This window comes from Natrix helvetica (assembly GCF_964273705.1).
Source record: "Natrix helvetica genome assembly, chromosome: 5".
Lineage (NCBI taxonomy): Eukaryota > Metazoa > Chordata > Lepidosauria > Squamata > Natricidae > Natrix > Natrix helvetica.
In genome coordinates, this window is record NC_138551.1 from 141,532,647 (window position 1) to 141,560,281 (window position 27,635).

A 27,635-nucleotide genomic window follows, 5' to 3' on the forward strand; every position below is an offset into this window, starting at 1 on the left:
TATACTGACATTCTATCCTTTATTGTGATATTCTATTCTATTCTTTATATTGATATTCTATTCTTTATTCTATTCTATTCTATTTTTATACTGATATTCTATTCTTTATTCTGATATTCTATTCTTTTCTTTATTCTGATATTCTGCTATTCTTTATTCTGATATTCTCTTCTATTCTTTATTCCGATATTCTATTCTATTCTTTATACTGATATTCTATTCTATTCTTTATTCTGATATTCTATTCTTTATTCTATTCTATGTTTTATACTGACATTCTATTCTTTATTGTGATATTCTATTCTATTCTTTATATTGATATTCTATTCTTTATTCTATTCTATTCTATTTTTATACTGATATTCTATTCTTTATTCTGATATTCTATTCTATTCTTTATTCTGCTATTCTGCTATTATTTATTCTGATATTCTATTTTATTCTTTATTCTGATATTCTATTCTATTCTATTCTTTATTCTGATATTCTGTTCCATTCTTTATTCTGATATTCTATTCTATTCTATTCTTTATTCTGATATTCTGTTCCATTCTTTATACTGATATTCTATTCTATTCTTTATTCTGATATTCTATTCTTTATTCTATTCTATTCTATTTTTATACTGATATTCTATTCTTTATTCTGATATTCTATTCTATTCTTTATTCTGCTATTCTGCTATTCTTTATTCTGATATTCTCTTCTATTCTTTATTCTGCTATTCTGCTATTCTTTATACTGATATTCTATTCTATTTTTTATTCTGATATTCCATTCTTTATTCTATTCTATTTTTTATACTGACATTCTATTCTTTATTGTGATATTCTATTCTATTCTTTATATTGATATTCTATTCTTTATTCTATTCTATTCTATTTTTATACAGATATTCTATTCTTTATTCTGATATTCTATTCTTTATTCTGATATTCTGCTATTCTTTATTCTGATATTCTATTTTATTCTTTATTCTGATATTCTATTCTATTCTATTCTTTATTCTGATATTCTGTTCCATTCTTTATTCTTATATTCTATTCTATTCTATTCTTTATTCTGATATTCTGTTCCATTCTTTATTCTGATATTCTATTCTATTCTTTATTCTGATATTCTATTCTATTCTATTCTATTCTTTATTTTGATATTCTATTCTATTCTTTATTCTGATATTCTGTTCCATTCTTTATTCTGATATTCTATTCTATTCTATTCTTTATTCTGATATTCTATTCTATTCTTTATACTGATATTCTGTTCTATTCTTTATTCTGATATTCTATTCTATTCTTTATTCTGATATTCTGTTCTATTCTTTATTCTGATATTCTATTCTATTCTATTCTTTATACTGATATTCTATTCTATTCTTTATACTGATATTCTATTCTATTCTTTATTCTGATATTCTATTCTTTATTCTATTCTATGTTTTATACTGACATTCTATTCATTGTGATATTCTATTCTATTCTTTATATTGATATTCTATTCTTTATTCTATTCTATTCTATTTTTATACTGATATTCTATTCTTTATTCTGATATTCTATTCTATTCTTTATTCTGCTATTCTGCTATTATTTATTCTGATATTCTATTTTATTCTTTATTCTGATATTCTATTCTATTCTATTCTTTATTCTGATATTCTGTTCCATTCTTTATTCTGATATTCTATTCTATTCTATTCTTTATTCTGATATTCTGTTCCATTCTTTATACTGATATTCTATTCTATTCTTTATTCTGATATTCTATTCTTTATTCTATTCTATTCTATTTTTATACTGATATTCTATTCTTTATTCTGATATTCTATTCTATTCTTTATTCTGCTATTCTGCTATTCTTTATTCTGATATTCTCTTCTATTCTTTATTCTGATATTCTGCTATTCTTTATTCTGATATTCTCTTCTATTCTTTATTCTGATATTCTATTCTATTCTTTATACTGATATTCTATTCTTTATTCTGATATTCCATTCTTTATTCTATTCTATTTTTTATACTGACATTCTATTCTTTATTGTGATATTCTATTCTATTCTTTATATTGATATTCTATTCTTTATTCTATTCTATTCTATTTTTATACAGATATTCTATTCTTTATTCTGATATTCTATTCTTTATTCTGATATTCTGCTATTCTTTATTCTGATATTCTATTTTATTCTTTATTCTGATATTCTATTCTATTCTATTCTTTATTCTGATATTCTGTTCCATTCTTTATTCTTATATTCTATTCTATTCTATTCTTTATTCTGATATTCTGTTCCATTCTTTATTCTGATATTCTATTCTATTCTTTATTCTGATATTCTATTCTATTCTATTCTTTATTTTGATATTCTATTCTATTCTTTATTCTGTTATTCTGTTCCATTCTTTATTCTGATATTCTATTCTATTCTTTATTCTGATATTCTATTCTATTCCTCCACCAGGTATGCCGCTCCGTGCGATGCCGGCTGCCTCTACCCCCTGAAGGTGAAGCTGCTGTCTGCTAACGAAGACACAGTGGCCGAATTTGAGAGCGAAACCATTGCGGTCCCCCAGGACAACGAGGGCGAGTGGGCTGAGGTTTGTCCCTGGGAAAAAACACCCCCCCCCCCGAAAAAAAAACAAAGTAAAGGGGGAAGAGAAAAGGGCTGGCCAAGTCTTGTTTTCCGGCTCCTGTTCCCAAATCGGGCTGGGACCCTGCTCCCCACCCCATCCCCTGGGCCAGGTGTGGGTTTCTGCCAAACACTACTGCCATTTCGCACGGGCGCTGGACGCGCAGTTCAATTAAAACTGTTCTGTGTATGCGCAGGACTAAAAAACAAAATGGCGACGATGACGAGGGAACCTGTTTGGGGGTGTGTGGCAGGACTGAGTCATTGCCAGTTCTAGCGACTCAGTCCAACATACCACTAACGGTTTGGTAGGAATCCACCACTGCCTTGGGCAGAGAAAAGGGGGCTGCAGGAGCGATGTGTTGAATCCTCTGCTCTTTCCTCTGAGTTTTCTCTTTTCTCTCCCTGGCTTAAGATCACTCACACCTTCGCCGATTACGGTCCCGGCGTGCGCTTCGTCCGTTTCAAACACGGCGGTCAGGATACGGTGTTCTGGAAGGGCTGGTACGGCGCCCGGGTGACATCCAGCACGGTGATGGTGGAACCTTAGCCCACCATACAGCAGCCTGGCCCCTCTGCAGGAAACCCTTGCTACGAAAACAACGCCTGGAATGGGCAAATATCACATGAAAAGCAAAAAAAGAAAAGAAAAGAAAAGAAAAAGGAAGTCCCATTCATTTAGCCAGCAAAGAACGACTCCTTGGCCATTGTTTAGCCGAGCATCCCTGCATATCCCTTTGGCCAATGCGTAAATAAATGCAGTTTAAAAAAAAAAGTTACAGCTGTGGCTGCGAATAAGAAAAACAGCTCTCCAAAGTTGGAGGGGAAGGAGAGGGAGAGAGAGGGAGGGAGTGAGGGGGAGAAAGGGGGAGAGAGAAGGAGTGGAAGAGAAAGAGGGAGAGTCGGAGGGACGGAGGGACAGAGAAAGCGAGGGAGGAAGAGGGAGGGAGAGAGAGAAATAGATGGAGGGAGATAAAGAGAGGGTGGGGAGGTTGAGAGGGAGAGAGAGGTAGAGAAGGAGGGAGAGAAAGGGAGGTAGAGGGAGGGAAGGTGAGTGGGAGGGAGAGTAGGAGGGGGGGAGAGTTGGAGGGACGGAGAGAGAGAGGGAAAGGGAGGGAGTGGGAGGGAGAGAGAGAAAGAGAGGGAGGGAGATAGGGAGGTAGAGAGAGGGGAAAAGGGAGAGAAAGAGAGGGGGAAGAGAGAGGGAGAAAGGGGGAGAGAGAAGGATGGGGAGAGGAAGAGAGGGAGGGGAGAGGAAGAAAGAGAGAGGGAGAGAGCTCCGCAATAGTTAAATAAGGTAATACAGAAAATTTCCAACTTAACAATTCATTTAGTGACTGTTTGAAGTTGCAAAGGTAATGAAAACAATGATTTTTTTGCCGTTTTCCATACTTTGCACTATCCCCATCATGGTCAACGAAATTTAGACGCTTAGAAACCAACGTGTAGTGCTCAGGGGGTGACGCGATCCCCTTTGACGATCTTCTGACAAGCAAAGTCAACGGGGAAAGCCAGGTTCACTTCACACAACCGGGTTACAAACTTCACCAACTGCAGTGGTTCACTTAACGGTGGCGAGTAAGGTTGTAAAACGGGACAAAAGTCACCAACTATCTCGCTTAGCGACAGGCATTTGAGGTTCATAATTGAAGGCCATTGTGATTACCCAGGGTGTGGTACAAAGGCAACACAGCCAGAGAACGGGTATGAGTCCCTTTATTATCACCAGCTGTGCCCCCAACGTCCCTTTCAACTCTCCGGCCTGGTGAAAAAAACTCTCCCACAAACGTGTAACAGCCTTTGGCTGACAATACTCCAGTCCAAATGTTGTAAGCAGAAAACTTCCAACTATAAATCCAACAAGGCAAGATGATGTAATTAATCTGGCAGGGCACGCAAGATAAGGAGTTCTAGAAGTGAAGTAGCAGGGCAGTAAACGTGAACTATCAGCAGTCCAATTGGGCAGACCTTTTATCTTTGGCTGAGGTCACGTACAATAATGCTGTTCACAGTAGCAAAGGACTCATGCCGTTCAAAATAGTGAGCGGTACGGACTTCGTCCCAATGCCTGAGTATCCAAGGAATTCCCCCTCCTCAGTCAGCTTGACTGATTGGATGTTGATGCTAAAAGCAACCTGGGAAAGTGTCAAAAAGGCACTGGCTAAAGCAGCACAAACCTATAACTTTACTTTACTTTACTTTTATTTAGACTTTTATACCGCCCCCTCTCCCCAAAGGGACTCGGGGCAGTGTACAGTCAGATAAAACACATCAATAGATAGAAAATACAAACATAAATACAAACATAAAAGAGGAGGCAATAAGAAACTGTACAAAAAAGCAAAGCAGTTAAAAACAATATTTAAATAACCCTAAAAATACCCAATTAAAATATCTGCCAGGGGGTAGAATAAACTATGAATGGGCCAGGCCGGCTAAATGGAACAGGTGAGTCTTCAGTTTTTGTCGGAAGGAGCGGAAGTCGGTGGTGGTTCCGATATCGGGGGGGAGGTCTTTCCAGAGGGTTGGGCCCATCACAGAGAAGGCTCTACTCCTAGGCGCCGCCCGTTGGCATTGCTTAGTGGACGGCACCCGGAGGAGTCCTTCCCTGTGAGAGCGAATCGGTCGCAGGGAAGTGTGTGGTAGGATGCGATCCCGCAAGTACCTAGGTCCTGAGCCATGGAGCGCTTTAAAGATGGTAATTAACACCTTGAAACGCACCCGAAAGACCACAGGCAGCCAGTGCAGCTCATGCAGGAGCGGTGTTACGTGAGAGTACCTAGTACTCCCCATAATAGCCTGCGCGGCTGCGTTCTGGACTAGCTGCAGTTTTCGAGCGCGTCCCAAGGGAAGCCCCATGTAGAGGGCATTGCAGTAGTCCAGCCGAGACGTCACCAGTGCATGAGTGACCGTGCGTAGGGCATCCCGGTCCAGTAGGGGGCGCAATTGGCGCACCAGGCGAACCTGGTGGAACGCCCCCCTTGCCACGGCTGCCACATGGTCATCCATTGACAGCCGGGCATCTAGGAGGACGCCCAAATTGCACGCCCGTTCCACAGGGGGCAATTGTTCGCCCCCTATGGTCAGTGATGGAATCAACTGACTGAACCGGGATGCCGGTAGCCACAGCCACTCAGTCTTGGAGGGGTTGAGCTTGAGTCTGTTGTCCCCCAAGAAACAAGCAGATAAACACCAGGCTCCGCAACAGCCATTCCGGATAGGAGAGAAGGTTTACATCTCCACAAAATATTTGAGATTAAAGCTGCCTAGCAAGAAACTGGGGCCAAAGTTTATGGGACCATTCCCCACAGTAAAGATCATCAACCAGTCACAGTGCAATTGAAACTGCCTCGATTGTTGGGGAAGATACACCCGGCGTTTCATTGTAGCCTCTTGAAACCTGTGATTGGATCCACCCTGAGACTACTACCCGGGAGCCCCTGGGCCCTATGGTCATAGGGGGCCAAACCCATTGTGAAGTTCAACGAATCCTCGATTCGAGGTGGCACAGGAGACAACTCCAATACTTAATCAAGTGGAAGGGCTACCCCTTATCAGAGGCATCTTGGGTAAAAAGTAGGAATATCCAGCCTGATCGTCTTATAGCGGAATTCCATGCAGAAAATCCAGGCAAGCCTGGTGGAGGAACGCATCCCTAAATTATGTACCTGTACTCAAATTGTCTTTGTGTCACACAGATCGCTTTCGGGAAGTGAGGGGAGCCGGATGTCAACTTCTAAAGTGTTGCCATGACTATTATCAGTTGGCATTCGAGGGAGGATTCCATGCATACCTTCGGCCAGAGTTGGATCTCATATTTCTACAACCTAGTTTGCGAATATGATCTGTGACGCATGATAGAAAGGAGGAGATAGAGGAGTAAAGTTCAAACGCAATTAAGCGAAAGCCAGTTTAGGCTCCACAGAAATCCGGGCCAAGATGTTAGTCCTAATAAATGAATGGATTTTTTTTTAACTTTGTCTCGAGGCTCGTAAATTAATTAGGTCAGCTCTTGGGAACTTCACACTACCTCTCTCCTGCTCTGCCCAGCCTGACTTTGCCCTTCCCCGGTTTCTTCCACAGTCAACGGAGCCACTCTCGCTCCCTGTCAGCTGTTCGTCTTTCATCTCAGTCAGACTCTGACGGACGCATAACATTGTCTTTCCCATCACTTTGTATGTCTTCCGTGACAAAAATTAACAGATTAAAAGAGTTGGAAGATCCTGGCAAGGACTTGCTCCAGATGCTGGGATTTTCTCTTTCCAATAAAAGAGCTGGAAAGCTCCACCTGGCCACAAAAGCAAGACAGAGAGCAAAATCAACACAGCTTCTTGTTTTGAGCCTGCCCGATGGTGTCAAAAGCCGGACTGATTCTCTCTTGCTGTACACACAGCCGTAACATCAAGCAAACTCAATCAGAATCGAGCTGGAAGGAGCCTTGCAGGTCTTCTAGTCCAACCCCTGGCTCGATCAAGTCACCCTGTACCAATGATGGCGAACCTTTTAGGGATCGAGTGCCCAAACTGTAACCCAAAACCCATTTATTTATTGCAAAGTGCCAACACGGCAATTTAACCCAAATAATGAGGTCCTACTACCTAAAATAATGACGATGCAGAGTTCAGCTGATTGTTCTAAGAAAAATGGGAAAAAGGAACTTTTATGCCCCTTCTTTTTTTTCCTGCTTTTGAAATATTACGTTTAGCAAACAATAAAAAAGAAAAAAACTTTTGTAATATCATCTCTTTTCCTCCCTCCCTCTCTTTCTCTCTCTCTTTCCCTCCCTCCCTGTTTCTCTCTCCTCCCTCTCCCTCTTGTTTCCCTCCCCCTCTCTCCTTCCCTCCCTCACTCCTCCTGTTTCTCTCTCTCTCTCTCTCTCTTTCTCTTTCCCTCCCTCCCTGTTTCTCTCTCTTTCCCTCCCTCACTCTCTCTTTCCCTCCCTCCCTCTCCTTCTCTCTCTCTTTCCCTCCCTCCCTGTTTCTCTCTCCTCCCTCTCCTCTTGTTTCCCTCCCTCCCCCTCTCTCTTTCCCTCCCTCATTCCTCCTGTTACTCTCTCTCTCCCTCTCTTTCTCTTTCCCTCCCTCCCTCTCTCTTTCCCACCCTCCCTGTTTCTCTTTCCTTCCCCCCTCTCTCTTTCCCTCCCGCTCTTTCCCTTTGCCTCCCTCCCTCTTCCTGTTTCTCTCTTTCCTTCCCCCCTCTCTCTTTCCCTCCCTCTCTTTCTCTCTTTCCCTCCCTCCCTCCTCTTGTTTCTTTCTCTCCCCCCCTCTCTCTTTCCCTCCCTCCCTGTTTCTCTCTCTTTCCCTCCCTCACTCTCTCTTTCCCTCCCTCCCTCTCCTTCTCTCTCTCTTTCCCTCCCTCCCTCTCTTTCTCTTTCCCACCCTTTCTCTTTCTCTCTTTCCCTCCCTCCCTGTCTCTCTCTCTTTCCCTCCCTCCCTCCTCCTGTTTCTCTCTTTCTCTCCCTCTCTCTCTCTTTCCCTCCCTCCCTGTTTCTCTCTCTTTCCCTCCCTCACTCTCTCTTTCCCTCCCTCTTTCTCTCTCTCTTTCCCTCCCTCCCTCCCTCTCTTTCTCTCTCTTTCCCTCTCTCCCTCTCTTTTTCTCTCTCTTTCCCTCCCTCCCTTTCTCTCTCTTTCCCTCCATTTCTCTTTTTCTCTTTCCCTCCCTCCCTGTCTCTCTCTCTTTCCCTCCCTCTCTCTGTTTTTCTCTCTTTCCCTCCCTCCCTCCTCCTGTTCCTCTCTCTCTCTTTCCCTCCCCCCGCTCTGTTCCCCCTCTCTCTGCCTCCCTCTGTTTCTCTCTCCCCACCGGGGGGGGGGGGGGAAGAACTGCTGAACTGGCGCTGGGTGGTGGGAATGACGTCTGGAGGCTGACGAACCCAGGAGCAGCTTACCAAAGCTCAGCTGGTTGACGGGGAGGTGGGGCAGCCCAACACAGGCAGCTCTGCAGGAAAAGCAACCGCTTTATTTTGGCCGAGCCGAGCCGATGCAGGGTTTCATTCACTGGTGGGATTCAGCAGGTTCGGACCAATAGCAGAAATTTTGTGTAGTTCGGAGAACCGGTAAATACCACCTCTGAGTGTCCTCGCCCCAATCTATTCTCTGCTTCCCAAGTCCCAGCTGATTGGGAGGGAATGGAGATTTTACAGTATCCTTCCCCTGCCATGCCCATCATGCCACGCCCACCAAGCCATACCACGCCCACCAAGCCATACCACGCCCACAAAGCCATACCACGCCCACCAAGCCACGCCCAGAGAACCAGTAGTAAAAAATTTGAATCCCACCACATTGTGGGCTCCAGGAGGAGAAATGGGATCCCGTCAGTCCCATTGTGAAGCGCGCGAGTGAAAAAAATGCACTCAATCAGTTCCAACTTTGCGGGATCTTTTTCTTTCACAAGACCTTGATTGAGTGAAACATGACGGAGCCGGGCTGCATCCCCACAGACAGGGCTCTGTGTGCCACTTCTGGCATGAGGGCCATAGGTTCACCACCACAGCCCTGTCCCATTTCAGACCTCCCCAAAATGGCCTGTTTTTTGTGAAAACGGGCCTGGGTTTTGTTTTTTTTTAAAAAGGGCATGCATTGCCTTTAGGAGGCTTATAGAATGCTCCTGGGGGCTGGGAGGGGGCAAAATTGAGCAAAAAAAGTTTTTCGCTCATTTCTGCCCTCCCCAGCCCCCAGGAGCACTCTGGAAGCCTCCTAAAAGCTCTGCATGGCCATTTTGGTGAAGGGGGCGGCGCTTCAGGAGGCAAAAAATGCTGTATTCAGTGTATAAGATGCACCCAGATTTTCAGCCTCTTTTTTGAGGGAAAAAGGTGCGTCTTATATTCCGAAAAATATGGTACATTAAACTTTTTGATCACTGGCCTCTGCCTGAAATATTCAAAATGGCCATGAGGTGGCAGGCTGTTATTGGTCCCGCAATTTCCCATGGATTTTTTTTTGAAGCAATTATTTTTATTACTTATTCTTATTTATATTACATTTTGAGATGAGTGCCGTCAGTCTGTCATACTCGAAATGGCCACGAGATGGAAACCCAAACACAAAACGTAGGCCAGGAGAAGATTCAAAGTCCAATTTTGTGGTTAAAAATGGTGCTAGTTGCTGTTTTTAAAATTAAGACATGTAATCATGTTCAAAGGAAAAGAAGGAAGTTCATTTGCCTCTTTTTTTTATTGAAAAAGTTTTATACAAACAATTTCCCCCCCTTTTAACCCCCCCCCACCATACAATGTAAATCACATACAGATAGTATGCCTCCTCCCCTCCCCCCAACCCCCAATTTTTTTTCTCATTCAGATATTATACCAAATATTTTACCCCCTCCCCTCCCCCCGTCTTAAAGTAGATTACTCATTCACATATTGTACCCCCTCCCCTCCCCTCCCAACAATCATAATATAAGTTTCTCTTAAAGTAACAATATTTCATTAATCCCATCTTCTAGTTTAATTATGCGTATATATTACCCCACCCTCCACCCTAACCCACCCCCACCTCCCACTCAACCCCCCCTGACTTCCGCTATACACCACTCTAACAATTCCAAGCATCCCATGTATTATTTACTCTGATCATCTATCAGTCTAAACATTCTTACCTAAAGGCTACATAATACCTCCTAGTCTGGTATTTATTCTGTATATAATCAATCCATTTTACCCATTCCTGTGTGTAATTCTCCTGCTTCTGAGCTCTTAAAAAAGCTGAAATTTTTGCCATTTCGGCGAACCCCGCCACCTTCTGAATCCATTGATCAATTGTCGGTAAAAAAATCTTTTTTCCAATGTTGCGCAATCAACAACCTAGCTGGTGTGACCATATACAAAACCAATTTTGTTTCCCCTTTAGTAAAGTCCTTAGTTATACCCAATAAAAACATTTGCGGAGTAAATTGTATTCTTTTCTTAAATACATTCTGCATAACCCACCATATTTTTATCCAAAAAGCTTTAACCTTATTGCAAGTCCACCATACATGAAAAAAGGTAGCATCTAAACACCCGCATCTCCAGCATTTTGGTTGAGAAGTTCATTTGCCTCTTGAAAAAGCACCTTTGGGACATTTTCCATTGAGGGTTTTTTTTCCAGATTGGTACCCAGTTGATCGCTCATTGGTTGCAATAGGAATCGATTGACAAACAGGAATTGATCAGTTGGCTTGTTCCTGAACCTGGAATTCTGGTGTGAGAGTGACTCTAGTCGTCCAGATATTTTTTAATGCCTAAGGGTAGAATGGAATGGAATGGAATGGAGTGGAATGGAATGGAGTGGAATGGAGTGGAATGGAGTGGAGTGGAATGGAGTGGAATGGAATGGAATGGAGTGGAGTGGAGTGGAGTGGAGTGGAATGGAGTGGAGCAGAGTAGAAGAGCAATAGCACTTAGAGTCAGCCTCTTGCCCCCAACAATCTGGGTCCTCATTTTACCCACCTCGGAAGGATGGAAGGCTGAGTCAACTTTGACCTGGTGAGATTCGAACTGCCAAATCCCAGTCAGCTGGCAGTCAGCAGAAGGAGCCTACAGGACTGCATTCTAATCACTGCGTCACCATGGCTCAATAGAGTAGAGTAGAGTAGAGTAGAGTAGAGTAGAACAGAACAGAACAGAACAGAACAGAATAAATAGAGTGGCACCAAACTCCATAGCTCTGAGTGACCTTCCCCAGCAGTCTCTGGAGACAAGAGACCTTGTTGAAGGACAGAAGAAGGCCAATGTCCTTGTTATTCAAGCTTTTCCTTTTCAGTTGAAGCTTAGCTTCTCTCCTTTTGAATCAGGAAAGCACCTGGATATCCCACTTTGTGAGAATTGTTATGTGGTGTACCGTGTTTTCCCCAAAATAAGACAGGATCTTATTTTCTTTTGACCCCTGAAATAAGCGCTTGGCCTTATTTTCGGGGAGGTCTTATTGTTTTGAGGTTACAAGAGGTGGCGGGTATGGTCACCTCATGGCTGCTGCTGCGTTGCAATATTTTCGAGGAGGGCTTATTTTTGGGGGGAGGGCTTATTTTAGCCCATGCGCTCAAAAGCCTGAGCTTATTATTTGGGGAGGTCTCATTTTCAGGAATGAATAGTGTATAGTTGTCAGTTGATGTTCTCATTCTGGTCCTCCGTTGGAGCGGGAAAATGCTCTCTCCTGATTGGTTGTTCGGGTGATCCGTTTCCTATAAAAGGAGCGGTGTCAGCCAGAGAGTTCAGCTACCTCGCAGGCAGTATTGAATAAAGGGCTGTTAGAATTCACTCTGGCCTCACCTCCATTCTTCACCAAGAACATAGCAGGAGTCCTTTGAATTCTTCTAATTGTTCTTTAGAAATTGTGGACCTCCTGCTTCAGTGATGTGAGGTTTATGGCTGGTGAGGCATTGACACAGTAGTGGGTTTCAAAAATTTTTAGAGCCTCTTCTGTAGGTGTGGCCTGCTTTGTGGGAGTGGCTTGCCAGCCATGTGACCAGGCGGGAGTGGCTTACCGACCATGTGACTAGGTGGGGTGGGAAATGTGGTGAAACTCACTTAACAACGCTCTTCTTAGCAACCAAAATTTTGGGCTACTTTCTTTCTTTCTTTCTTTCTTTCTTTTTCTTCCTTCCTTCCTTCTTTCTTTATTTCCTTCCTTCCTTTTTCTTTCCTTCCTTCCTTTTTCTTTCTTTCCTTCTTTCCTTCCTTCCTTCCTTCCTTCCTTCCTTCCTTCCTTCCTTCCTTCCTTCCTTCCTTCCTTCTTTCTTATCTCTCTCTCCAACTTTCTTTCTGTCTTATTCTTTATATTCTCTCTCTCTCTCTCTCTCTCTCTCTCTCTTTCTTTCACACACACACACACACACACACACACACACACACACACACACACACACAGTGGGTCAGCCAGGAGTTCTGCCTCTTGTGCATTGCATGAAACAGCTCCAATGTGAAGCTTGTCCTGGAAAGTGGAGCCCAAGGGGTCTCTGGGCCCCCCTCCTTCCACCAAGGAGTCTTCCTGCCGGCTGCATTATTATTTTATATCATACATTTCCTTTCCATGTTGAGCAGTCTGCTCCGTAGCCGTCCAAGGTGTTAACATACAAATGTACAATCATCATCATTATAATGCTGTAATATATAAAAATATGCAATAACATCAATCATATTATAATATATATTATATTCCCTTATTGTATCAATTATATAACCGTCAACAAAAATCTACTCATTTGTTTTTCTTTCTCATGGAAACCACATTTCACCTAATTCCACTCCTCTAACCTCAACATCTGTCTTTTAACCATGTATAGAATAGTTTCCATGTTATGAAATAATCTGAATCTTCTTTTCCTTTGATTCTTAGGATTAACCTATCCATCCCTGCACATTCCAGAATTTTTAAATTATTACATCATCTGCAGGGGTTTCTGGGTTTTTTCAGCATTGCGCTTAAGCTATCCTAGTGATCCTCTCCATTCTGGAAGCCTGCAGAGACCTGGATGACTCCTTGCACACAGACTGGGCCCCCCCAACGCCCCCCCCGGTGTCATAGACAGGAGAGAGGAGGGGTCATAGCCCCCCCCTCTGTTGAGAGAGGACTGTTCAGTTTTAAGATAGATGGCCTCTTGGGCCCCTCTTTCCAACCAGGGGTCTCTTCTGTCCAGAGGGTGGACTTTCCTCTCTCCCAAGACAGCAACACCGTCCTTTCCCCAGTTCCAAGGAGCCCCCCCCCCCCATTTTCCCTCTGATTCAGGTTATTATGGAATATATGAACTGACACAGAATTCCGGCTTCTCCAAAACATGTTGGGGAGTTCTTGAATCCTTGGGGTAAGCGAGTCCAGGTGTATTGACTCCTGACTCGATTCATAGGGTTTGTCCATTCAAAGGCAAATAGGTCTTGACTTGGTTTGGCCAGGGGAATGGTAAAGAAAGCATCCTTCAAATCTACCACAGTATCTTTGAGGGACATTTATTGGGCAAGAATTCGGTTTTAATTGAACTTCAACAGGGATTGCATTTTTAGCAAAACCTGGGGGGGTTATCTTCAGCCCAAAGTTTAGCTACATTGAATAACTTCCAGTCTGCCTCTTGTTCAACATCCTTCATTACTAGCAGTCTCCACATTTCTTCAACTGGATGCTGAACAATTAGTTTTTGACCTTCCTGATCAAATGAGATCGTAGCTTTTAGTTTATTTAAAAGATCTCGTCCCAGGAGAGGCACCGGACACTCTGGTATGTATACAAATTGGTGAGTGACCGTTCCCCTTCCAATCTGACATTTAAGGGGTTTCAAGATAGGCTTTAAACTCAAATTTCCTGATACTCCTTGTATTGTTATTGATTTTTCTGATGGGGGGTCCAATCATTTGATTTAACACGGATACAATTATTTCTCTAAGAGGGGCAATAGTTACACCCCTGGTCTTTGTTTTACTTCTAGTATGGTTTGACACAGAATCTTCAGAACCCGCTGAAGACCATGAGGCACTTCTCTTTATTTTCTTCTTTGACTTAGGTTCCTAAGGTTTTGTCTGATTCTCTGTTTCTGGCTGTACAGGAACCGGTTCATTTTTTTTTGCAGGGGGAGTTACTGGTTTTACTTGGGTAGAATACGGAGGGGGGTCGTTGGAATTCCTCCCTATCAACCTGAGTTCGAATCTTTGGCACTAAGGTTTTCTTTCTCCCCCCCCCCTTTTCTGACTTCATCAAACAGACTCTAACTGGCTGACACTTGCTTAACCAAGAGAGTCTCTCTTTTATGTTAATTTGCCACTGATCAATATAGGGAAATTGGTCCCAGTGTCCATCACCCGTCACTATTTGATGAACTCTTGACACGAGTTCTGGGTTCGCCGACCCTGTTTTTGGCCACCCTATGCCGAAGGTGAGCCATTCTGATTCACAGAATTTTTTTTAGTTCAAACGGGGTAGCCACTGGGTCTCCATAGTCCCTAGAAAAACCAGCTTTGAAGTTATCTAACATACATTGAAGGGGTGTCCGTGAGACACCTCCCTTGCTACTTCTTCCACCCATGTTCTAATACACTGCCACTGACCCACGAAGCCGGAAAACTCACGGTCATCCATGGGAACCCCATAGACAACATTCCTCCAGGCCTTCCTGTCCTCCTCCATCCTCTGGAGTCCATTTAAGCTCATGCCTACTGCTTCAGTGGCTCCATCCAGCCACCTTATTCTCTGTCGTCCTTTCTTCTTTTGCCCTCAATCGTTCCCAGCATTAGGCTCTTTTCTAGCGAGTCCTTTGTTGTCATTAGGTGGCCAATGTATTAGAGTACTTGATATCTGAATAGCTTATTTAATTAATAGGGGCAAAAAATGCAACCAGGAATTTCAGCTTTCCAACTGGCAAGGTCAGCATCTTTAACCACTGAACCATCATCTTCTTTCTAGCTTGATAAATACAATGCAATTTACTCCATTTCTCTGAACTTTAAAACACTTTGTGATTTTAGATTTGGAGGGCTGTTGTGTGTTTGCATGTTGTTTGGATATGCATGCGTGCAATCTATTATGGAACTTAATTATAGCACTTATGGAATATAATAAACATTGTTCTTGTGTTTCCTTTTGTATCATGTTAGCAATTTACTATATCTGCAAACAAGCTGGTAATAATATGTTTATAGTAGCTTAATATCATTTTCAGCAAAGAGGAGCGGTTTTTTTAATCATACATTTTTGTACTTGTTCAAAACCTAATAACTCTATGCAAAATAATGTGTTGTGGGGCTCAATACAATAATATTGCAAAGTTTGTCAACTGAAGTTTTTAGAAGTGAACTGTGGATTCTATTATGTAGATATCACTAGTTAAGGCTTAGGGTTCGGGTTTTTGTTGGTTCTGAAGTTAATGTCCAACAGCTAGCAGAAGAGAGGTCGGATATTTCAGCAAAACAACAATCTAAAAACATACTTCCAAATTGACCATGAAGTTATTATGCAGAAAAAAAAAGTAAATGTTTTGGAACGGCCTTAACAGCCTCCAGATTTATTGTTAAAAATCTATTATTATATTACAGACGTGCCCTGTACTAGAGGAAAAGTAAAAATATTTCTGAGCTGGGAAAGCTATACAAAGAAGAGTGAAAAAATATGAAAAAACAAGAACAGAAAGTTTCTTAGCTAACTACAGAAATATTTGGAAGTTGTTTTTCTATCAAGAGATGTTAAAAGGACTGACTGAAAATATTCAAACTTCTGTACCTGCATATTCACTATTTTCTTATTTCAAATCTGTAAACAACCCCACATAAATAGCGTGTATTCAAATGATCAGAAAGATGCGTATTTAGCATTCTATTATGTAATGTTTATGTCAACTTCTGATCCACGAAACAATTCCGTTTCACTAGGTTGAATACTTGCATACAACTGTATATTATGATATGATCCAGTGGTGGGCAGACTTCCAGCTTGTTAGAACTTGTTTTTCATTGAAATATTACTGATCATTAATATGCAATAGACTAGGAGTGTGCAAGGATGGCCCCTTTCTGACCTGTGGACTGCAACTCCCAGAATTCCTGATCTAGCCATGTTGGCTCAGGAATTCTGGGAGTTGAAGTCCACGGGTCAGAAAGAGGCTACAATTGCCCACTCCTATAATAGATAAAAACTTGCAAATGAATTCTGAGTCTATGAATTCCTTTTATTATCCAAATTTAATATATATTTATATATATTTTATTTGATTTCTAGACCGCCCCTTCTCCCCGAAGGGACTCTTTGCTTTATAGGCAGAAATCTGTACAAAGGATTCATTTTGCTACTGCTATGGTAAAATATTAATAAAATATAAATCTATACTGCTTACTGTTCAAAGATCTACCATATTTTTTTGGAGGATAAGATGCACCAGAGTATAAGACGCACCAAGTGTTTGCACTCTGCAGACCTCCCCAAAATGACCCATTTTTCACAAAAATGGGCCCATTTTTTGTTAACAAAAAGGGCAATGCATAGCCTTTAGGAAGCTTGTAGAGTGCTCCTGGGGCTGGGGGGTGGGGTGGGGCAAAATGAGCAAAAATGGCCCATTTTGCCCAAAAAATTGCTCCATTTTTTGTCAAAAAAGGGCACACATATAGCCTTTAGGAGGCTTATAGAGTCCTCTTGGGGGCTGGGGGCCCTACTGAAAATAAGCAAAAAATTGCCCATTTTCACTCATTTTTGCCCTCCTCAGCCCCCAGGAGCACTCTGGAAGCCTCCTAAAGGCTATGCACAGCAATTTTTGCAAGTAGGGTGGGGTTTCAGGAGATCAAAAATGCTATATTCAACCTATAAGATGCACCCATATTTTCACCCTCTTTTCTGAGGGAAAAAGGTGCATCTTAAAGTCCGAAAAATACGATATTTTCTAACTATCCTGGTAACTGGAAGAACTAAAAAGTATAAGGATTATATGCTTAGGTTTTATCCTCCAGAAACTGTCTATCTTTGCATAATAGATCAAAATATTTAATTAGTTCAACATAACCTCTCATTTAGCTCTAATTTTCTAAAGTAAAGACAATTTACTAGGCAGTTTAGAGTGTTACTAGTTGAATTTTTTTTAAAAAACTGCTCATGGTCAACATTCCTTTTGAAAAAACGTTTCTGTCAGTTTGTCTCAGGAAGTTGTGAGACAATCACGTGTCTTGAACAACTGTTTCACCCCTCCAAGAAAAAGAACATCAGTTGTTGAACGTCAGTCTGATGCCTTACCTAAAGAAAACGGTAATTTAATTGAAACTTATACTATTTTCTGTGATATTATGATTGGTGGATAGAAAAAAGCTCCTGAATTTTGTGTTCTTGTTTCATTCAATATATGAAACAAAATTTGCTTTAGAGCATGGGTGCCAAACTCACGGTATCACATTGTCATCATGTGATGTATCGCAATGTTTCCCCCCTTCACGGAGCTGGGCGTATCCTGCGCATGACACATCTGGCCTGTGGGCCACCAGTTTGACACCCCTGCTTTAGCGATTATTTCAAAAAGCAGACAGAACAACATTCCAGTCTGCTATTGTTTCACTTGCTTGGCAACAAGGTGGCCAAGGCTTTCCCAGATGTTATTGCACAATTATGCCTCTGGTGATTCCTTGGCTTCCCAAATTGCAGCTAAACCCAAAAGAGAAGTTAGTGTTAGGGACCTCCTCCCATTAGGAATTTTCAATAGTAATAATGATGCCATTGCACCATTATTCTTGATCAATTCTTGAAATATTTCTCCTTACACTGTAAAAATGTGGAGAAATCATCATACAAGTTTGATAGAGTATGTCAAAAGACCATGCACGGCCAGTTCTGTCTTAAATACAAAAGATATAAAATCATAAAACAACATGTTCTATCTATCTATGCTTAAAATAGTATAAATATTACAAAAAGAATTTAATCCATTTCTTCATAATCCAAAATAGGCCTTTCTACATTAAGCTGTTGCAAGATATTAGGTGAGGTAGAAGGTAAACAGGACAATAAATAATTGCTGTTCACTAAGATAGAATAATAAAAGAATCAGAGTATCTTTTTCATTGTTTTTAATGCAGTCATTAGGCTACACATGTGCATACCCAGAGTATATAAACCTATATGTAAAGAATGACTTCCTTTTCTTCAAAATGAAACCCCAGAGTTTATTTTGTTTTTTCTTACCCAGCTCTGCCTTGTTGCTGCTTTATTTTATTTTTCATTAACATTGCTAAAATTTATAGCTATCGACATGCACAAAAGCAACACTGCAATAAGAAATCCTAACCAGGAAAATGGGTTCCTTTCTTAGATTTTCCCCCAAGTGCCCAATTTCTTATCTCTTTTCTTTCTTCTCACTAATTATTCTCCCTCAATGATGAGAATATTTCTTATTTCTCATCATACAGTAAATTTTCCTAAATATACATAGGACACTCGTCCAGCTTTTCTGAAGCAACGTTCCCTGATAACTCTTACATGATGCAACATAATTTGCTTAATAGTGTACAAAATCTGCAATTACTCAAACTGTATTAAATCTGACTTTGAAAAAAATGGAACACCAGGGGAAAGTAATGTCAGGAATATAGATAAGAGAATGTCTGATGAGTAGACATCACAATAATACAGTAAAAAAAAACCTCCACTCCTCTAGAATGGTCTCTAAGTTTTATTAGCTCAAGGATTATGAAAAAAGTATATTTTCTTAAACACAAAAAATAATTCTAGACCCTTCCTCAGTCAGTGCTAGAGGAGATCCACCCTGACTGCTCTTTAGAAGGCCAGATTCTGAAGGCGAAATTCAAATACTTTGGCCACTTAATGAGAAGGAAGGACTCACTGGAGAAGAGCCTAATGCTGGGAAAGATTGAGGGCAAAAGAAGAAGGGGACGACAGAGAATGAGGTGGCTGGATGGAGTCACTGAAGCAGTCGGCTTGAGCTTAAATGGACTCCAGAGGATGGTAGAGAACAGGAAGGCCTGGAGGAGCATTGCCCATGGGGTCGCAAGTAACAACAACAACAACTTCATTGAGCAGTAGAATCATTGAGTCTCTTTGTGTATATACAAAGACATGCACATACAGTATCTTCCAACAGGGATTTTTTTTGGAGGGAGGAGTGTTTTTTAGATTGAAGGAGGTTAATGTGTAAGAATACACAAGGATTGATATTCTTAGTAACCCCTAAGGCTGAGTTCTTGAGAAGGTAGCAGTATGCAGTTTTTAGGTTCAAAAAAGTGAGCAGGATCTGATATAGTTGAGATGTCTAAAATATGTGCAGAGAAAATAGCTTGATAGAGTCTATTTTTCTCTCATAGTGTGAGTGCCAAGATTGCCCAATAAGCATAGTGAAAGTTTTAGTAGCAATAAACGTTGGTATTTTTTCACACAGTATAAAATTAAGCTATATAATCTGCATCCACAAGAAGAAATGAGAGTACTGTGAATCAGTTATATTATGCTTCTGAACAAATGCAGCATGTATTTCAGTACCAATTACTGGAATACACAATGGATGGTGCTCTTACAATTATGATCTGTACTGATCAGCTCCTTTAGAGTAGCAGAATGCTAAGTATATGACTCTTTGCCCTGATCTTGCATTATTCTTTTCATTTCATTTCATTCCATTTCATTTCATTTATTGAATTTATAGACCGCCCCTCTCCCCGAGGGGACTCAGGGCAGTGTACAGACAAAAGCTAAAACCATATATACAATAACAATATTAAATACCCCTTATTAAAAACAAATTAAATATAGGGTCTGTACAGTGATAATAAAAATTAAAACAGGTAAAAAGGACAACCCCTTAAAATTTAAAATGCCGGTCAGGAGGATTAAAAATTGAAGCTACGGTTGGGCCAGGCCAGCTAAGTTGAACAGGTGGGTCTTAAGTTTCTTGTGGAAGGAGCGGAGATCGGTAATAGTTCTGATGTTGGGGGGAGGTCATTCCAGAGGGTCGGGCCCATCACAGAGAAGGCCCTACTCCTGGGCGCCGCCCGCTGGCATTGCCTAGTGGACGGCACCCGGAGGAGTCCCTCCTTGTGAGAGCGAATTGGTCGCAGGGATGTATGGGGTAGGATGCGATCCCGCAGGTAACTAGGTCCTGTGCCATGGAGCGCTTTAAAGGTGATAACCAACTCCTTGAAACGCACCCGAAAAGCCACAGGTAGCCAGTGCAGCTCGCGCAGGAGAGGTGTTATATGGGAGTACCTAGTACATCCCATGATTACCCGCGCGGCCGCATTCTGGACCAGCTGCAGCCTACGGGTGCATCTCAAGGGGAGCCCCATGTAAAGAGCATCTGCTTAATCTAAGAAGTTTTAAAAGTAACAATAGCAGATTTCACCTGTCCCTATTGTTGATAGATATGCTGGGCTATACTTTTTATCCCAAGGCTCTAATATAAACTAATGTTAATGTTTGAGTATTTAAGTTGTAAATGGTTATTTGCACAATTTATTGCTCATCCTTTATGCTAAAAAAAGTGTCAGGTGAAGACTAATTTTATTGCTCTGGAAATATTCTCTAGGTTATAGTGTAAGGCTTAGAAAGTTCTAGTGAAATCAACAGATTATGAGCACAATTTGAGGTTGCATTGCAATCTGCAAGGAAAAATAAGACCAATTGACCATTTTTGTACCATTTGCTTTTTTATAAAATGAAAGAAAATATTAAGGTTTTTCCTCTAACCCAGTTTTCATTTCCAAATTGCTTTTCTTTCATTTTTAAAAATCCAATTACAAGTTCATTGAATAAAGTAGGAGATTGCAATTGGTATTTGAAGTAGGATCCATTCCTGGTAAAGAAAGGGATCAATGGCTAAGATGCTGAGCTTGTTGATCAGAAAGCTTGGCAGTTCAGTGCTTCGAATTCTTAGTGCTGTGTAACGGAGTGCATTCCTGTTACTTGTCCCAGCTTCTGCCAACCAAGCAGTTTGAAAGCACGTAAAAATGCATGTAGAAAAATAGGGATCACTTTGGTGGGAAGGCAATAGCACTCCGGGTGCCTTTGGCATTTAGTCATGCTGGCCATATGACCATGGAGACGACTTCGGACAGCGCTGGCTCTTTGGCTTAGAAATGGAGATGAGCCCTGCCCCTAGAGCTGGAAACGACTACCACGCATGTGCTGGGTAGCCTTTACCTTTACCTTACCATTTCTAGTATTAGCAATTTCTATCTGTTTGCCTCAGCTCTGCCTATTTTCTACCTTTCTTTTGCTGCTTCTTTCTCCATGAAAGACACAGACTCCCCATCTTACTCCCACAAAAGACAGAAAGTGAATGCTAAATTTGTCTCTGCCACTATTTGGTTAAGAAGAAGTGGCTGGATGTCTTTTTATCCTTTAATTTATTCCTTACCGAATTGCAGCGAGTGGTAATGTAAGGACAAAGGAAGCAATCTATCTACACTTGCTAAAAATATTGTGGGACGAACAAGCAATTAAAGTAAGTAGGAGGAAAGAGAAATTACAAACACGGCTTATAAGAAATGGGAAAGTCTGTGATTCCCCCCCCCCCCTGAATATATGCATGGTATTTGCTTGCACAGGGCAACTAGAAATGCTACTTTCTCAAATTCCTAATCTTCTGGAGAGAATTTTATGCATGCACAGTTGACGTGGGCGCTAAGCAGACATTACATGACTCTGCATTGGTTAGAAGAGGTCCCTGTTGATGTGAACCTGTATTCATGAGAACTGAGCTATTATTACTATTATAGGCCTCTGCAAATGATACATTGCCCCTGAGATTCTCTAAAATTGCCTTGCACTCTTGCGGTTAATGAGAAAAATCAGGAACTGCAGGTAGAAGAACACTAGGATATAGACAGACCTGTAATTAAGGTCTAATTTGCTGGCATCGTGTCATGCTGATTTTATATAATAATGTAATGATTTTATTTGGTAACGTAATGCGAGGTTTTGTATTTCCTTTAGGAACAGTACTGTTTTGTGACTTTCCTGGAAAGTCCGGATTGAAAGATTGATACCAGCAGAGTAGAAGAAATAATATCTGACTGAAAGTAATGATTGTTACAGCTATTTTTTTTCTCTGTGTTTTTCTGGTCAGCAGATCTGTGCAAATGATTGGTTTTCTATTACTAAAGTTCCTGAGAATTCAGAAAGAAGGATGCCTACTAGAGTTCCACCTATTTCAAAGGCTGGTGTGAAAAGTCAAAGCAAGCATACCTTTCAGAAAGCACAACCAAAGAAAGTACCTTTAAAACAAATACTGCGCACTGGTGAAAGGCTGAACAACATTTATTCAAACTCAAGATTGGATGAATCACAATCATTAGAATGCGATGGGGAAAAAGGTGAGAGAATTTTTTTTAGGTATAAGTATGTTTTTTTTTAAAAAAAGAAAATAAGTTTTGCTTGAATTTTGATGCAGTTTCCAGTACTAGATACTTTAGTTCAGAGGTCCCCAAACTTGGCAACTTTAAGACTTGTGGACTTCAATTCCCAGAATTCTCCAGCCAGCCAATCCACAAGTCTTAAAGTTGCCAAGTTTGGGGACCACTGTTTTAGTTAGAATGAGTTCTTAGTGCAAATCAATGGCCTATATATATGTAAGAAGCACCTGTATGCCTGCAAAATGGTCATTACAAGTTTGGGAGATATCGGTCAATGTCATGAATTAATGTATGCTGTTTTTATGTCTGTAAACGGTGGATGTATCAGCCCAAATCAACTCACTTTAGGATGAAGCCTTTTTCATTTGAAGGTTATGGGCAATAACCTTGTTGGTCTAGTGCAGTTGGCCCCATCTTCCTCCATAAAATAGGTTGAGGAAATGGAGATTTAAGGGGAATAGCAAGGTGAACATATGCCTAGACATTATTCTTCAGTCCCAGTTAGATATCCTTTTTCTCCAGTCATAATCTGGAGCATCTCCTATTTCTAGTAGTATCTCATTCCATAAATCTAGCAAGCCTTAAGTCTGTCCACATATTTAAATAAATGAATATAAACAATTTAATGCTGTAATGATCTACCTGTGTATCAGATTCTAAAGACTTTTGATATTGTACTGTATTAAGTTCCAGATGAAAATAAGCTATTCAACTTCAGACATCCCTTATTCTAGAAGAATAACAGAATAACAGAGTTGGAAGGGACCTTGGAGGTCTTCCAGTCCAACTCCCACTCAATCAGGAAACCCTATACCATTTCAGACAGATGGTGTCCAATCAGTTCTTAAAAATCTCCAGTGTTTGAGCACCAACAACATCTGGAGGCAACTTGTTCCACTGATTAATTGTCCTAACTGTCAGGAAATTTCTCCTTAGTTCCAAGTTGCTTCTCTCCTTGATTAGTTTCCACCCATTGTTTCTTGTCCTGCCCTCGGGTGCTTTGGAGAATAGCTGGATCCCTCGTCTTTCCTTAGTTCTAGGTTGCTTCTCTCCTTGATTAGTTTCCATCAATTGCTTCTTGTCCTGCCTTCAGATGCTTTTGACACTCTTCCTTGTGGCAGTCCCTCCAATATTGGAACACTGCTATCATGTCACCTCTAGTCCTTTTCATTAAACTAGACATACTCAATTCTTGCCACAGTTCTTCATATGCTGTAGCCTCCAATCCCCTATTCATCTTTGTTGGTCTTCTCTGCACTCTTTTTCAAATCTTCTTTTATATCGTGGTGACCAAAACTGGATGCAATATTCCAAGTGTGGTCTTACCAAAACATTCTAAAGTGGTAATTAACACTTTATGTGATCTTGATACTATCCCTCTGTTAATACAGACTAGGATTGTGTTGGCTTTTTTGGCAGCTGCAACGCATTGCACATTTAAGTGATTGCCCACTAGGATTTCAAGGTCCCTCTCATAGTTACTATTAATGTAGTGTTTTTAAACTAATTGCTTAATTATTTACAACATTCCATCTTGAACTCTTCATATTTCCTATAAAGGAAGCATCCTAATTTTCTGATAAAAGCTTTGGCTAGATTGAATTAGAACTGTATATATCTCTATATGTTCTTCTATGAGCTCAGAGCAGCTTTTTAACATTTTCCTTATATGAGTTATTTCTTGCATATTTATGACCTATAATTGAATCTTAAGTTTTATTCGAAATTACTCATTTTAATAGTACTTCCTGTCTAGTTAGCAATAATTTTAGTTGTTGGCTAAAATGAAATTTTGAACAGAATGTAAGTATTTGTTTTCCAATGAGGGCTGTAGTGACTCAGTGGCTAAGACGCCGAGCTTGTCAATCAGAAGGTTAGCAGCTCTGCGGTTCGAATCCCTAGTGCCACATAACGGAGTTAGCTCCTGTTTCTTGTCCCAGCTTCTGCCAAACTAGCAGTTCGAAAGCAGGTAAAATAGAAAAACAGGGACCTCTTTGGTGGGCAGGTAACAGCATTATGTGTGCCTCCAGTATTTAGTCATGCCAGCCACATGACCACAGACACGTCTTCGGATAGCGTTGACTCTTCAGCTTTGAAACAGAGATGAGCACCGCCCTCTAGAGTTGGGAACCACTAGCACATATGGGTGAGGGGAACCTTTATGTTTCAAATGAATTGAAAGAGAATACAATAACTTAGTTATAAAATATATTGAGAAGTCTATGATGTTACAATAAGTGATTTGACTAAATGGTGACTTCCCTGCTGCCCTCCTGATGCCCGCATTACAGGATGCAAAAGATGCGACAGTATAAGCCCATACTGTAGCTGGTTTCCTACTGGATAGGCTTCTGCTGAATGCATATTTTGGGGTAAGTCTGGCGACATGGTCATTGCATATTTTCAAATAGCTGAAGATAATTATTTATTTTTGTTTAGCTATTGAGGAAAAAGGAGCATGAACAAAAATAAAGCTAAACCAATCTGTCTGGACAATGAGACTATATAACATTCATCTGGAAAAGATAACCTGCTGGATGATCATTGTAGGATATTATGAAATAAATCAAGCACCATTAAAATAATCTTATTACACATAATTTTAATTCATTATGCAGAATTGTGAAATGCTAATATTGACTGCAGTAGCAACTTTCTCCTTATCTGAATGTAAGCATCTTTATTTAGTTCTATGAATTCAAGCAATTGCTTCTTCAAGAATGGATTTTCATTCCACAGTACTATATTATTCATACAGAAATAGACAGGTACTACTTCTTTCCAAAGAATGAAATAGAAGCAACCCTGACATATAAATCCTAACTGTGTGTTGTAAAATAGCAATACTTTAGAAATAAACTACTGTATAGGAGAACAATGTTCAATCATTATTTTTTTAAACAAAAATCCTTTCATTAGACCTTTTATCATAGAGGGATATTTGCTAGGAGTGGGTAAAATTGAAAATGTTCCATAATGTCCTTTTTTTTTGCTTCATCATATAGAAAAAAAGATAAGTCAAAGTACAACTGAGAAACTGTGTTACTGTCTAGCTCAGCTGAATATGAAATCACAGATGTCGATGTAACAAAATGAAAAGTACTGTTTATGGATAACTCCAAATTGGTATTTTTGTCCAGATCTCTCTCTTTCCTTGTGTTTTAAATAAAGGGTGCATAATTTTGGAAACTCATAGAATAATGATAAAGTTAGTGTCTATAGAGATTTTGGGTTGTCCCAAAGGTGCTTTTTCAAGAAGCAATTGGACTTTATTTTGTTTGAATCAGGCATGGAATCCTCTTACCTTCACTACCAGTTCAGAACTGGGAGCATGCGGTTTTACACATACGCAGAGCATCCATGATGACGTCTAGGTGGGGAGGGCGGAGCCCCCACCACCGCCGCTACCAGTTCACCCCAACTGGGGTGAACTGGCAGATTGCCACCTCCGACTTGAAGACATTTCGCTTCTCACCTAAGAAGCTTCTTCAGTTCTGACTGAATGGTGGGGAATGAAAGGATGTATATTCCCTGCAATCATCTGATCATTAGCACTCTTTCTGAGATTTGTTGAGGCCACTTGGAAGGGCTGGATAAACCTCAAAGTTGCCTCAACGACTCTCAGAAAGAGTGCAAGGAATACAAGTCCTTCCATTTTCTGTCATTCAGTCAGAACTGAAGAAGCTTCTTGGATGAGCAGTGTAATGCCCTCAAGGGAAAATGAAATCCAGTTGCCTTTTGAAAAGTACCTTTGAGAGAAAGTTAGTGTTAGACCTTCTTGAAGGCTCAATTCAGGAGTTGGGACATGAATTCATTTTGTTGGACTTTTCTTATAATTGGCTATATATTTATGTATGTATGCATTTATGTATGTATGTATGTATACATGTGTACACACACACATGCGCGCGCGCACACACACACACACACACCAGTGGTGGTTTTCAAAAATTTTTAGAACCTCTTCTGTAGGTGTGGCCTGCTTTGTAGAAGTGGCTTGCCAGCCATGTGACTGGATGGGCGTGGCCAACTTGTAAAATGTGGTGAAACTCACTTAACAACGCTCTTGCTTAGCAACCAAAATGTTGGCTCAAAAACTCTGTCATTTGAAGTCTTAAAGCTATCAAATTACAAGACCCTTGCACCCCTAAACCTTTAGAAAAAAAAACCCAGGGGTGTTCAAACTTGGCAGCTTTAAGACTTGTGGACTTCAACTCCCAGAATTCCTCCTCTTGCTCTTCATCTTGATGATGTGAGGAGGGGTGGGGGGAGGGAGCTGGAACCGGTTCTAAACAGCACTGTAGATTTGTGGAAGCTCTTCTATCGAAGAGGTTAGAACTGGCAGGAACCCACCCCTGACACACACATGCGTGCGCACGCACACCACTGATAATGTCGTGTTTAGCCCAATTTGTATTTTTTTGTTTTGTGTCTTCTCCTCTACTCTGAAATAAAGCATATAGAAGGTGCTACAGTTGTCTTCCCCCAGATGGAATTTATTGTATGCAGTTACTTTGAACGTATCCTCTTTAAACTTTAAAAGTGGGACGTACCTTAAGTACATAGTACATGCATAGAATCAGGCTGGCTTTCTCTAAAAAGAGATAATGATTGTTTCAAAAATTAGCAATTGTTATGTGATTTGGAGGTAGGATAAGGTTGATTTGCTATGAATTACATCAATACTCTGAAACAGCATTTGCAACATTACATGATAGCTTGAAGTAATTTTCCACTTGGAATTCTTTCTTTTCTGTGTGGGAAGAGAACAGAAGGAGTTCTTTTCATGTGTGCGTAATGTTGAAGTCTCCCCAATTTTTATACTGTCTTGCCTTTTTTTAAAAAAACATGGACTTCAAGCATACATCTTTCCTAAGGCCTGTTTTTAAACGTGGCTTCTTTTATTCTGAAAAAGAGAAAGAGAGAGAGAGAGAGAGAATGAGTGTAAGGCCTTAGTGGCTTGAATCCAGTTAATTATACAGTTGCATATGTGAATTGCCTATGTGAACAATATGTATTTATATGCCAGCAGTTTCTTCCAAAATGTCTTACATTCTTTCCAAGAGAGAATGAAATTACACACTTCATTTGCAGTCCTCCCATTAATTTTAATTATTCCTAACAGGCTTCCTGTTTTCTGATTTTTCATAGTGAATGTGACGCTAAGGGATGTATATAACAAAGTTGGATCAGTGGCCCGTGCTATGG

At 40.6% G+C, this 27,635-nt stretch overlaps 1 protein-coding gene across 1 annotated transcript in view; it reads left to right on the top strand.

Moving 5' to 3' along the window:
- The window catches only part of LOC309392726 (F-box only protein 2-like), a gene marked incomplete at both ends in the record, with an annotated part of 364,684 nt that extends 361,505 nt beyond the window's left edge, over positions 1 to 3,179 (top strand). The window contains 2 exons of the mRNA XM_081954153.1: positions 2,462 to 2,597; positions 3,045 to 3,179. Of these exons, the coding sequence (XP_081810279.1) occupies positions 2,462 to 2,597; positions 3,045 to 3,179 (271 nt within the window). The remainder of the gene's footprint in view (positions 1 to 2,461; positions 2,598 to 3,044) is intronic.
- Positions 3,180 to 27,635: the final 24,456 nt, after the last annotated feature.